Here is a 14,124-nt window from a genome sequence, read left to right as displayed (position 1 = left end):
TCAGCTGTGGGAGTGCTGCAGCCCTAATTAGGCTGATCTCTGCCTTCAGAGTCTTCCGTGTGATCTGCAAGCGGAACAAGGGCGCTTTTATCTCAGAACCTTTTCAAGGTTGTCCATCATGCTCACCCAAGGCAACGGGAGCCAGAGGAAGCCAATTGACAGCAATTGAGAAAGCTCCAGGCTTCAGCTTCAGTGACAGCTGGAAACCTACCTCATACCCAGCCAACCCCGGGCTCACTCACCCAGTGGGAAAGACGCCTGACTTGAGGGAAACCACTCACTTTTTTCTCCTGATGGCCTCCCCTGCACACACCACCACTGCTTTGCTGTACCGGAAATGTTGATTTGGGGTTGCATGCACTTCTAAATCAGCACTCTGTAAGAGGCGCTCTCTCTAGCAACAGGGGAGGACTGGGGGGTGGTGCCAAGGCGAAAATCCCTTGTAATCTAAGATCAAGAGCATTATAATTCTTCCCTAACCCGAGTGTCCAGGCCTGTTAATCTTCTCATGATGCATTTCTTGGGAAAGGTTTAGGTATTTGCCTCGGGCCAGAGAGTGTAGAACAGGTTCTTTTGAAGGAATGGAAATGTTCAGTTTGCTTTCTGAAAACCATCCATGTGTTCCTCATCCCTGTTTTCTACTTCCCGTAAAGACTCTGAAAATACACGGAATGATTATGCTCTTGTTATTTTGCAAAGAGCAGGTAATTCATGTGAAAAGCAGTCTGACAGTATGGAGGGGAAAATGAGTGGCCTCCAGAGCCACTGTGGAATCTGCTGCAGCTCCTGGGAAATCTGGCTTGCCTGAGCCCATCTTAACTCTCTGGCAAGTGTTCTAGACGCAAGGACAAGCCTGTTAGTGAATCCGGTTAGTCCAGCGTAGCAAGGAGTGGTGGAGGTGACAGGTTGCAGGGGGAGAGAAAGAGGAGCTGAAAAGGGGACAGGGGTGGCCCTAGTTTGGGGAATGTTTGCTCTTTGTTTTTTTTTTTTTTCTTTTTTATTTTTTTTAAGATTTTATTTATTTATTCATGAGAGACACAGAGAGAGAGAGACAGAGACATAGGCAGAGAGAGAAGCAGGCTCCATGCAGGGAGTCCGATGTGGGACTCGATCCCAGGACTCCAGGATCACGCCCTGGGCCAAAGGCAGCCGCTTAACCTCTGAGCCACCCCCGCATCCCCAATGTTTGCTCTTTGAAGAAGTGGACAGCTGCCGTTGGCCTGGCTACCCCTGATCTCAGAGAGACTGGCTGCGTAATGTTTAAGTTCTGAAGCCTGGAGCCAGGTCCCACGCCCACTCTCTGTGATCTTAGGCAAGTTCCTAATCACATCATCCTGTTGCTTCTTCTGTGCGTTGGCAATAACACTCCCCACCCCAAAAGGTTAATGGGAGGAATCAATAGATTACTGGGGGTGTAGGGCCGAGAGCAGTGCCTGACACAGAGTAGGTCCTCGAGAAGCCTCAGCTACTTGCTGCTACAGGAGCCCAGCGCCCAACCAAGGCAGGCTTTTTAAACAGCTTCATCCATATGTGAGTTACAGACCATAAAATTCACCCCACGCAAGGATACAGTTCAACGATGTTTTAATCACATTGATAGAGGTGTGCAATCACCATCAAGGTCTACTTTTCTAGCATTCCCATCACCCCAGAAAGCTCGCTTGTGCCTATTTGAGTCTTTGCCCCAGTTCCTGGGCAGACACAGATCTGTGTTCTGTCTCTGTGGATTTGCCTTTCCTGGAGATTGCGGCTTCTCTGACTCGGCCTAACGTTAGTGAGGTTCATGCAGGCTCATACAGCAATACTGCATTCTTTCTTATTATTGCTGGTTAGTGTGCCACTGTGTGAGTGTACCACTGTTCTTATAGCCACTTGCCAGGGGACAGATGTGTGTTGTTTCTAGCTCTGGGCTGACATGAAGAATGGATGAACATCCACATGCCTGTGGATGTAAGTTTTCATTTCTCCTGGGTAGCTCCTCAGTACTAGAAGAGTAGAGGATGTGGGAGGTCTGTGGCTACCTCCTTGAGGAGTGAGCTTCTTGGCTCATTGATGTGCGTGTGTAGAGATCATTCCTGGAGATAGGGTGCTACAGCTCAGCATCACAGCGTACTGTGTTCGCGGTACCTGTGGAGTCACAGATCCACACCCACTGCTGGCCGTCAGCTCACTGGCCGTCTAGGGATGAAGTCCACTCCTTTGAGGACAGCACAGGCTGAGAATGGGAGATACCAGTGGGCCGCTGAAATGTCTTTAATCCAGTCAGTATTTACCGAGCACCCTTTTGTGGCAGACCCTGGATCTCTCAGCTATAACATAAATAAACACGTGTGTTCCTTACTTCTCAAATAGCTGGCCGAATTTGGTCCAAACCCCAAATTCAAGGCCTAGAACCTGCCCCTTCCTTTTTTTTTTTTTTTTTTTGTCTCTTGTTCATTTTCCCCAAATTCCTGGCCTTACTTCCTCTAGATCCTACCCCCAGACCTGTATCTACACTTTCTTGGCTGTACACAGTGAGTTTCTACAGAAATCCACTTGGACCTGATATGTCGTGAATGTAGTAACTGTTAAGAGTTTGGCCAGGACTGAGTAGGGCTGGAGGGTTTGTGGAGGAGAGCCCATCACAAACCATCCAGGAGGGAGGGACAGGCCGGCACCTCCACCCCATGAGGATGGGCAGGGGGGCGGCACCCCATCATCATCTCTGCTCTTTGGCTATTTCTGGGAATCACGTTTTCTCTATGCTGTGACTTGGCCTTCACTACAAAGACAGCGCCCTTACTTCTTTTCCACAGTAAGTTGTCTTCACTTGTTCAAACATTGCTTTTTCTCATAAATTTGTTGACAATAAAGCTTTCTTATTAGATTCACTGCAGGAAAATTTCAGAATCATTAAGAAAATTTAGGGGAATTTGGTGACCGGTTGCAATAGTTGTTAGAGAGGAATGCAGATGTTTTGCGTTCTAAATGGGCGTGTTAACCAGGTTGGAAATCACTGTGTCTCACTCGGGCTGTATAAAGCCTCTCTGAGGTAGAATATTGTCCCTTTCTATTCCTACTACTGTCAGAGCCCCAGGATGCTGAAAGCATTCAGTTCAGTTCAACAGCTCTATATTGTGCACCAATTACCTGCAAAGCACCATGTTTGTGGGAAGCCACTAGCTCCTATTCCACCTACGAAACCCAGCCCAGAAGTCCCTGTTTCCTGGAAGCCCTCCCTGATTGCTTCCACTGCCACATGTCCCATCCCCACAGAGTTGATCATTTACGTACTCTCAGTGGCCTTTACATCCTATTTGGCCATCTGCTTTCTGCTGTTCTATAATTCTTTTAATGTTGACCTCTCTTACCAAACTGGGCCCCGAGCCTTTGAGCCCAGAGACTGTGTTTCATAGGTATATTCAAGTTTCCAGCACTTAGCACAGACTTCAGGAGGTTTTTGGTCAGGTTAGAATAGATGAGTGAGAACCCTCAAAGCCACCACATGATATGAATGTTTCCTAGAGGTGTGTTTGAACTCAGATACCTGGGTTAGTCTGAGGCCAGCCTCTCCCTCCTGCACTCCTTCAGGGCTTCCTAACTGCCTCTGCTCTTGCCTCTACTCCTGCTCCTGCCTCTACTCCTGCTTCTGCTCCTAGTCTTGCCTCCGCTTCTGCCCCTACCTCTGCTCCTGCCTCTGCTCCTGTCATCTCTTCTCAGCACATCCTCTCACTCCTCTGCCCAGAACTCTCCAGGGGCTTTCATCTTACTCTAAGGAAAAGCCAAAGCTGTACGCTGTGACTCCCTAAGGCCTCCTGGACCTCACCTTTGCTACTTCTGGCCCCCACCATGCACACTCTCTGCTCCATGTAGAACTCCCTGCTCCTCCGGAAGCCTGCTGGACATTCCCTTGTCACAGCCTCTCATCCTGATTTGCCTCTGCCTGGAATGTTCTTCCAAATACTTGCATGGCTCACAACTTTACTCCTTGGGTCTTTTCTTAAATGCCCCTTCTCAGTGGTGCTTTATCTGTTTACCCTCTCCCCCAGCAGTCTCAATCCTTTTTCTTCACCTCATTCTCTTCTAGAGATGTGGACCAGAGGGGAATTCTGAGCCCTTAGGCTTTTCTGCTTCTCAGCAAGTATTTTGTTGAATGAATAAATCAGTGGATTGGCCAGAGGAGGAGTGCCCTCAGTGAGATGAGGGAGGTGGACATCGCCACATTTATCTGTTCTGAGGCAGAATGAAACAGAAGGCCTCTAGCCTCTCACAAATGCCGAAAAGGGTCTTGCACCTAGACATCAGAAGACACTTGTGACTGGGGCTGCCAGTACAGTTGTGCCCTGCAGGTAGCTGGGCCAAAGACATGGCTTCCATGTCAGTTCTCATAGCTGATCCAGGCAATTCAGCATTTACCCTCTGGACCTGGTAGCAATTAATGGTCTACCTAGGAATATCATCTTTACCATCTCCAGATGCCTTCTGAAGAGTGAAGAGGTGAAAGCAGGCAGAGAGCTCGAGGGCCATCTGTGGATATCCCCTACCTGGAGGCCAGAATCGCATCCCTGATCCCCACTCTCCCTCCTGCCTCACCTGGCATCCTGCTTACCAGGACGCCTTCGGGCTTCCCAGAGGGTTCACCAAGCCTTAAAACGGTCCTGCTGCTATTTTCACTATTTCTTATCCCACTGGCCCCCAAAACAGACTCCTAAGAGAATGCCAGGCCAGCACCCTGAGCCATGAGCAAGGGTGTCTGGAGCCCAAAAGCTTGCGTGAGCTTCCATAGGGTGGAGGAGCTGTAGTGGTTGACTAAGAGATGAGCCAGTGTGGCAGCTCCGCCCTCCGGCAGAGCCTTGAGGGCACATCCCTTCGAGCAGTCCCCGCGATGCCATCTTGCCCTTTCCCATATGAGCTGCGGGGGCCCCATTTTTTCAGGGCCACCCCGGCACCTGCAGATGCCCCACACCGCAGTGTCTCAACCCCGTACAGGGTAGAGGAGGGCCCAGAGGAAGGACACGAGTGTCAGTGGAGCACTGGCCAGTTTCTGTCAGGTCCATCAGCCCCAATCTGGGCCTTCCCACTGGAGGCACTTTCCCTGGTGCATCACCTCCTGGTCTGACACAGCAGAATCTTTCTCCTTGTTTTCGTTTTACCCCTTGGACTGCTTCATATAGCACATGAGGCTGAGAATGAATGAGAAACCACTTCTCAAGAGTCCATCAGACTGACCAGGTATAGGGATACTCCCCTCAGCTCTAACTGCCTGTAGGTGTCATCCAGGGAGAGACATTCTATGTTTTCTTACAAACCGTAAAAGCCAGCATTGGAGCCTTAGCTGTCATGGGTTTCTGGCCCCCAAGTCTAATCCAGGGACAGGCCAAGCTAAGTCCTGGAAGCAAGGAAAAAAATTCTCACTTGACCTCTAGTGACATGCCATGTAATCTGATTTGCTTTCCTATATGTCTTCCCATTCTGTACAGGTCACACACAGGCTTTGGTGTTGCATTTAAAGTCTCCTTTTTATAAAATTTAAAAGCTATAGAAGTTCTCAGATTGCTTTTAAAGAATTAGGAGCAAAGTTGCTTGCATTAGCCAGCCAGAGAAACAAACCGAGAAGCAACGCTTAACCTTTTCCAAATATCTGTGCACGCGCTCAGCTCTCATCAATAACTCCATTGATCATGGGGTGTTTTCCTTCTTCCTATTTGATAACAGCCATCCTCATGGGATGGACAGCGTGTCAAAGGTCAGCCGATAAGTTTCTGTATGCTTCCAGGTAAGAGAGCAGCAGCCATCAGCGAACACGGTGATACTACTGAGGGTGCCGTAAGTCTGTGCAGTCATGCCGTCACCCTTAGGAACAGTGTCCAGTCCAAGGTGACTGTGCCGCCCATGGCTTAGCAAGCACGTGGATTGTGCTCAAGATTCTTAAGACTGAGTCAGACAGGGTCTTCCTGCCTGGTTCCTGGTGGCTTTGGAGCGGGACTCTCTGCTCACATCATGCCTGTGCCTCCCTCTCAAAAGGTTAGGCTGGGCCCTAATGTCTCTCAATAATCCAGGGTATCTGTAGTATTTCTGCATTGTTAGGCTCTCTGGAATGTTCTGTCTTCAGCTGATGTGAATCCACCTTCAGGGTATCTCAGACACGCAGTGAAGGGTTTCTCTTCGTTGGCCACCAAACTCACTTAGGCTCTCAAGGAGTCCAGTGATAGAGTCATGTGAGGCGGAGGGCCACAGTGGGTTTGCCTTACTTGTTGGGGTCTCGTCATGGATTGGAGGAGACTAGCATGGCACCCAGCACTGAGTACTCACTGCCTGCCAGTCGCCTTTCTCAGCATGTAACAGCATCACCTCTTTCAGGAAGGAGGTAGGGAGAGGCAGGAGCCATAGGAAGTCCTCACTATCATCATCTTCCTTGTCCTAATGAGGAAAGATGTGCCCTCCGCGCCATCCGCCCGCAGAGCCTGGGGAGCATTCCCTTTGCTCTTTTCTCTTTTGCTCACTGAAACTAATACAAGGACAAACTTAAAAAATAAATAAATAAAAACTCAAGCAATACAAAAGGCCTGTTTTCCAGGGATGCACCAACTTCATCACTAAGGACCAGGCAGTGGCAGGCCCCACCTGCAGTGTTCCACGTGACCAGCCCAGGGGTAGGGATGGCATGAAGCATTTCCTCTGTGGGTGCCAGTTCTGGGAGCCCTGGACCCTGAGATTATAAATCAGCTCTTTCTCTACACGAGCAAGGAAAGGAAACATGAGGAAAATAAAAATATTCCAGAAGGGACATTCGTTGAAAGGTGAATTTCCTTAGCACTCCAGACCATGTCACTCCATTTCCCTCTCAGTGGCATCCACACCAACCTGAGAGATTCTTGTAGGAGCCCGTGCACGTTTATAAGCACCTCCGCAGCTTCTTTCACTCCTCGGGATGTCCAGAAAAGGTTTCCATGTCAGTACGTAGAAATCTGTTGTGTTTTAGGGTGTTATTTGAGTTTAAACAGTCAGCTAATTAAATACAGCTTTGAGTTTATTTCACGTCTCTAGCTTCTACTCTGACAATGCCACTATGGCATCCTGTGTAGGTTTCTTTGTACCCTGTGTGTCCCCATATGTCTGTAGGGTGGATTCCTACCGGTGGAATTCAGAGCCCAGGATCCTGAACACCTCTGAGCACTCCCGAGGGCTAGCCCGCCCCCAGAATGGTCAGGCGAGCCTGGCTCTCCGGGTCTCCTACAAGGACAGCACATTCTGCAGGAGGCCACCCCTGGGACTCAGAAGTTGGCTGGGGTTCCAAGCCCAGTGTGCTAGCAGAGCGAGCTCCAGGTGCCACAAGGGTGTGAGTTCCCTCCACTGGTAGCTACTCAGGGTTGCCTCAGGCACAGCCCAAGTGAAAGCCTGGGGTTCCAGGTCACAGCTCCCTGTTCCTTTTTGACGCTTTCTCTGGCCCTGCTGGTCTGTCCTCTGGTCCCCCAGGCTGCCCGTTCACCAGGTGACCCGCATCATGTCCTTTTGCCCACCCCATGTCTCCCTGGGATGTGTTAGTTTCCTGCGCTCCCTCTGGATCCTGGAAGGGACTGGCCCTGCCCCGTTCTGGGCACCCGCACAGGAGCTGCTGGGGCCTCTCTTTGCAGGGGGACCAGCGTACTTCACCTCCGATCACAGGTCCTCAGGCTGTTTCCCTGGCTGTGGCCTTAGTGCAGCATTACAATCGTCTTCAAGCCCTGAGCCCCCACCAAGGTTCCAACCCCACAGTGGGTTCCCTCAGCCGTGTCCCTGCAGACCCCTCCGCTTCACAGTCACAACCTGCACTCGCAACATAGCGTCATGCTAGGTAACTGCCAAATTAGGTAGACACTGAACAGGTCTTTGGAATTGGAGGGGAGAACAGAAGAGCTGGTGAAGGTGGGCCCGACATGGAGCTTCAGGGCTGGAAGCTTCCATAGCGAAGCTGATGGTCCTGACAACGAAGAGCCACTGCTCGCCACCGGCCCGATGCTGCACCCGCGCCACTGTTCCTCTCGCCCTCCAGCCCCTGCGGGCCCTACTGCTGTCTGCTCGTGGATGAGGCAGCCCCTGGGTAGAAAGAGGTGAAGACCGGGCCCAGGGACACATTCTGGCTGGGCCTGATTCCCATCGAGTCCGCCTGTCCCCCCTGGTCTGGGCAGCGGGCAGCCAGGGGAGCGCCCCCCTGCCCCGAATCCTTGCTCCCTTGACTAATGGCTCCTTGTCGTTTCAGGACTTCTGTCACGGGCAGGTGATGTGGCCGCCCCTCAGCGCCCTGCAGATGAAGCTGGCGGAGCCTGGGCAGTCCTGCAAACAGGTGTGCCAGGAGAACCAGCTCATCTGTGAGCCCTCTTTCTTCCAGCACCTCAACAAAGACAAAGACATTCTGAAGTGAGTCCTGTGGGTCGGGAGGGCTGGATTGAGCTTCAGCTGGGCTGAGAAGGCCGAGGTTCTCAGGGAGCAGGTCCCCCAGGCCCCCAGAGAGTTAGCCTGGCGGCTTTGTTGTCGGGTGGATGAGGTCACCTGGTGTGCCGCTATATTTAGAACTCCAGTGGGGATGTTGTATTGGTGTAAACAGTGTGTGTTAGGGATTGGAGATTGCAGGAACTGTTCGGTTTGTTCATGGTACACCCAGGGAACTGCGGGCGTGGAGACAGACCTAAAACCACGAGCCCGGAGGGCCCCACCCCTGGGCTCCCCCTGGCAGAGGCTGGGTGTGCAGACGGCCCCTAGCAGAGCCTGAGTGGTGCAGGGGGCAGGTGGGAATCTCCAACCCCAGAGCGCAGAAGGAATGAAAAATCCGCGTCAGGAGCTGGCATCGAACTGCCCGCAGTAAATCCCATTACCACCTTCCCCTCCTGCAGCTCCTATCCCCGCTTGCACTCAATGCCAGCAGCCTTGGGGCATGGAGCGTTGCCCGGGCACGTCTGCCGGGTTCTTCAGCAGGGAGGCAAGGGCGGCCTGGGGAGCACAGGCTGGAGCAGCGCCCACACGGGGCCCTCTGGGTGGCTTGAGTTCTTCCCCTCATGCCTGCGTTACTTGCAGTGATCCTGTTCACCTCCCTTGGCATTGGCATGTGCAGATCCCACGTTTCTACGTGAGGTCTCTTCTGGCCTCTGACTTGTGACCCCATGTCAGTGCTAAATCTGTGCTCCCCATTTTTATGACACCCACCCTGGGCCTCCTAGTACTTAATTACCCACGACCCTGCATAGCTCTGGTTAAGTGCTTTCCCTTGAGGGACTTGCTGTCCCGACCCGAGGTATTTGGTAGAGGAGTGGTACTGTCCAGTCCTGAAGAGGAGGGTTAAGAAATGGGCTAGACTCACTGCTCATGACTTGCCTCTCTCCGCTCTGGCTTCATGCCCTGTTACAGCCGTTGGCCACTGTGGCTATCCGGGCACAGAGGCCTGAGCTGGTGGCCTGATCCTGTCTGTACATCTTATTATTCTCAAGCATGGAATAAAACCCTTCTTAGAGAGCTTGGCCTCTCGCTTCTCGCCTTGCAGGAAAGCTCTCCTGAGGGATGTGGAGGATGCTGGTTTTTCCCTTTTTTTTTTTTTTTTTTAATGTGAAGATCAAGATCAGAGGCTATTTGATTCTACTATCAAAATAAAGGCCAGAAGAGAGTCAGCTTGGCACCCTACTCTGTCACCAGTGAAACTTTGTGAGAGGGGGTGGTGGTCTAATATTTAAGGAAAGACTAATGGTATAGAAGCTTCTGTTTCCGTAGCACGGAAACCTGAATTCGGGGGTTCCAGGAGGGGCTTCCTACTGGCTCCTTTTGTGGAAAACTTCCGTAGCAAGGTAGCTTTCTGAGAACCCCTAGTATCTCCCTGTTTATATGGAAATCTGGATTCGCTGGGGCTAGACTAGGGACTGTGTTCAGAGATCTGACTACGTGCGGTCTCCATCTCCACCTCTGCAGGGGGAAACGTGAGAAGGTGCATCCCGAGAATGGAACCCAAATGGGCCACCTCTAAAGCACGGCCCTTCCTTCTTGGCCGGGCAAGAGTCAGGGCTCCTGCCTGGGTCCGATGATCAGGGCCTGGCTCAAGTGGCACAGGGCCCCACACAGCTGGCCTGTCTCTGGAGCAAAGGTCTAGGTCCCGTGGAGGGACAGAGAGGGGAGCCCGGAGGTTAATTTCCTCTGTTCTTTCAAGTTCTAACCTATAAGATGGGGCATCCTGTGTGATGATGAGGGAATGTGTAGCTGGTGGCCAAGATAGAGCAGAACAGCCCCTTCATCCAGAGAGACTTGGGCAGTGTATCAGGCTCGAGGCTGCCAGGCTGAGGCTAGAAAAGCCAGTCCCCTCCCCATCCTCCTTGTCCACCTCCTCAAACCCTACAGAGCCCCTGAGGGCGAAGGCCTCATGGGGCTGTCCTGTGTCTAGGCCTTGTGCCTTGGGATTGCTTCACACCTGTTTCCCAAACCCCACTATAGTTATGTGGGTTTTCTCCCAAGGAGACAGCAATGAATGCTAATTTTGTAATAAAGCTGTCTCAGATTAATTCCCTGAATATAAGAGCCCTATTGAATACCTTGTTCCTGCATTTGTAAATACTGATAATGCTGTAAAACCCCAGCTATCTGGTGGTCTGTTGAGTGCCTCCTCAGTACGAGGCAATCCTGGTTCCTCTGTATTCATGGCCAGTTAGCAAAATGAGTGACTACTACAAGCCCATGCTACTTCTCCTTCTCCAGCATGGGACCTGGTTCTCAGCTTAAGCTCCTTTTAGTCTTTTGGTGCCCATGACCTTGAAGAACCATTGAAGAACTATCCATCCCCATTGGGTAGTAGGAACTTATATCACATAGATCAGGCCCTTTGGAGTGTCCTGTGCTGTCGTCTTGAATTAGGGGCAATCAGGCAGCTGGTCATGGAGCTGCCTTTCACGCAGGGCATGAGGTAGGTGCTAGAGAGGCGCCCACAAACTCCTGTGCACAGAACATGCATGAATCAGTTGTGCTAACACAGACCAGGGGGTGGGGGCCCAGAGGCAGAGGCCCCGGGAAAAGCCAGAATCGGAGCTGGGATGGCCCCCTAGGAAGGACCTTGGCTCCATAAGTAGGAACACATGTTAATGTGATACCTGTTTTGTAATATTGCTACCTTTTCAAGTTACATCTTCTAAAATATGAAATGGTTGAGTTTGGCAGTTCTTTTTGAAGATGGGGAACTCTAAACCGTGAAGTCTAGACCATGAGCGCTGTGGCACCTGAGTCAGAGAGGTCACGAGTGAGTTTGGGGGACTTGGTGGACTCAGGGTCAGAATAAGCAGAGCAGAGTGGGTGACGGAGGAGAGAAACTCAGGGGCAGGGAAGGGAGGAGTAAGACCCGTAGATGGGATCCTGCTTGCATCCGTTCATCCTGTGTCTGTCTGTCTTGTTGGGAGGGAGGGATAAGTTGTTTCTACCCCCTCAGGATGTCGGCAGCCCCATGGGGAGATGGGACTTTGCCCTTTTAATCTAGGTCCAGAGCTATAAATGTAAACCAAGGGCTGCTGGCCTCAGAATCCCCTCCCATCCTGTGAGAGGCCAGCTGGGGGGAGTTCAGCATGGCAGTGTCCCACAGAAGGGGAGCGGCAGTGTGCTAGGAGTCTCTGGGTGGGAGTGAGAGTATGTGTGGCGGAGAGAGTGTGCGTCTGTGTGTGTGTGTGTGTGTGTGTGTGTGTGTGTGTGTGTGTGTGTGTGAAAGAGACACAGACAGACATCACAGAACAGGGAAGCAGACGCAACAACATGCAGGCTCTGAGAAGGCAAGGGCTCCCCCGGTGGGGCGTGAGGACTGCTGGTGCATGGAGGCTGGTTTCCAGATGCACTCCAGCAGTTGGGGAAAATCAGCTCACCCCCCTGACTTTTGTCCCCTAATTCAGCAAGGACAGCGCAGTGCTCTTCCTCACTGCCCAGGGCTGTGAAACAGGGACCTGCACACTAATGAAAGGGGGAGCTCCCTGGGGGCCAGGCGGTTGGACGGCATCCAGAAGGGTCTGGAGCCATATATGCCCAGAGCCCCACGTTGACCGAACCATCAGGGAGCTGCCCTGTGACAGGTCACGTATAGTTCTGGGGAACAGTGCTACTTGAGCACTTCGTGGTGGTCTTTGGACATCGTTCCCCACCAGGCTGCTTCTGCTGCGGCCTCTGTAGACATGTGTTCGCAGGCTTGTGTACACGTGAGCTCACATCCTGGGAGCACGTGACTGGCGTCTGCGCTGGGTAACCAGGGGCAGGAGGCTTTCCTCATGGCTCCTGACAGTTATACCCCTGCTGTGGGGTCTGAGTTGTAGAGATTCCCACACCCCTGGGTAGCCGTGTACTCGGCAGGTGGCTGGAGTTAAAACAGAGCCAGTCCTAGAATTCACCTAAATAAGGAAATAACCTAAGCATCACCCTTATTCTAAAGCTGTGTTCCGTATAGAAACCTGGAAGGCACAGATGAATTCTGGAGAACCCTTTCTGTGGGTAGGCCAGTGGGGGTATCCTGTGAAGGACCTGGTAGCCGAAATCTCTTTTTTTTTTAGAGAAATACATAAATCCCCACTTCCTGTCCTTGTTTTCATGGTCTGTGACCTTATCTGTCTGGGTGCCTACATCTTCCAGCTGCTACACCAAGACCAGAGGTGTCACAGCTTTGAGGGAGCTCGCTGGTGACTACAGGAGCACCCTTAAAGTGGGTGCTGCCCTCCTGAGCATGAAGAGCCAGGCAGACAGGCTCAGAGAACTCACTAGAAGCCCTAACTGATGTGCTGGGAACTGTCCAATTCATGTTGGCAAGGGCAGGCATGGGCCAGGCAGTTCGTTGGCTGGAGGAAGACGAGAGGGGGCAGGGGTAAGAGGGAATATGGTGCTTTCCACCCAGCGTTTGGAGGCTTTCCAGAGGCAGCAGGAAACCTAGAGTGCCCCATCTGGATCCGCACCCTGTCAGCAAGAATCGAGATTTAAGTGTACAAAGCAAAATGGAGATGCTTGGCATGTGCATAAATTCACAACATGGGGCAAGGGAGGGAGGTCACAGAGCGCATCCAGGGCTGGGTGACCATGGTGACAATGACGATGTGCAGTAAGGGTAAGAGTTACCGCTGATTGCATACCTACCCAGAGCTGCGCTCTGCCAAGTGCTCTATAAGCACTGATTTAATTTCTGCAGCTCCCACAGGGGTTCAGGATGATTTGCCCCCCACTCCACAGAAGAGGAAACTGAACCAGAGAGAGGCTCGCTCGTTTGTTCAGGGTCTCCTGGCTCATAGAGATGAAGTCAGGACTCAAACTCAGGGCTGGCTGGACCTCCCCCCGCCCCTTCTTCTCTGGCGTTAGGATAGCATGCCGGACATCTGATGAGGCCTCCTTGCTCTCGGGGCCACAGGGTGGGTGGGACCAGTGTACCCCAGGCCAGAGGAGAGGGTACGTGGCTCTTCTTGGAGCTAACAGGCCGGCACAGGCGGTGGCCCCAGCCTGAGGAAGCACAGCCACATGGCTCTGCAGCCCACAGACCTTTCAGCTGTGGGGGGAGGATGACAGAGGAGTAGCAGCGCGGGTCTGCAGTCAGGGCTTGGATTAGGAGTCCTGCTGTCTGTCCACAAGCCTCAGGCACTTAGCTCTCCGGAAGGGGTGGGAGGGAGCCTACTGCCCTGGACCAAGGGACTGCGGAGGCGCAGTGGACTGATGCCCGGGACCCCCACCCCCGGCCCCAGAGACCACTGATGGCTTTCCAGTGGGAGACTGAGGCCATGTCACATAAATCTTTAAACCATCAATAAAAACATTAAACATTTTTTAAAACATTTAAATAAATGTACGCCTTTGTCCCAGTTCTCACTCCCCTGGAGTAACCCTTGTGAAGGCTTTAGGGTGCAGCCCTCTCCGGTTTCGGGGCGCACACACACACAGGCTGAGCCACTCTACATCTCGTTGTGTTACTTGCCTGCCTCCCTCAAAGACAGCTCTCCGAGGTGGTTCTTGCATCTCTACCTCCTGCTTTCTCAAGGGCCACACAGACCTCCGAAAAGCGCAGATGTGCTACAAATTATTCAGCCCTTCCCCACTTGGTGAGAATTCGGATTATTGCCATTTTTTTCTCCATTACAGACAGTGCTTCTGGGAGCAGCCTCGAACACATTCTCACACACACACACACAC

The 14,124-nt window shown here is 52.1% G+C and overlaps 1 protein-coding gene across 7 annotated transcripts in view; it reads left to right on the top strand.

The window, feature by feature from the left end:
- Positions 1–14,124, top strand: part of MGAT5 (alpha-1,6-mannosylglycoprotein 6-beta-N-acetylglucosaminyltransferase) — a 336,949-nt gene that overhangs the window by 316,533 nt on the left and 6,292 nt on the right. For all 7 annotated transcript variants that reach the window (XM_055315894.1, XM_055315891.1, XM_055315888.1 and 4 more), the window contains one exon: positions 8,219–8,376. In XM_055315894.1, coding sequence (XP_055171869.1) covers positions 8,219–8,376 — 158 coding nt within the window. The remainder of the gene's footprint in view (positions 1–8,218; positions 8,377–14,124) is intronic.

This window comes from Nyctereutes procyonoides, unplaced genomic scaffold (genome assembly GCF_905146905.1).
Source record: "Nyctereutes procyonoides isolate TBG_1078 unplaced genomic scaffold, NYPRO_anot_genome, whole genome shotgun sequence".
NCBI lineage: Eukaryota > Metazoa > Chordata > Mammalia > Carnivora > Canidae > Nyctereutes > Nyctereutes procyonoides.
This window is presented reverse-complemented; position numbering and strand designations above follow the sequence as displayed.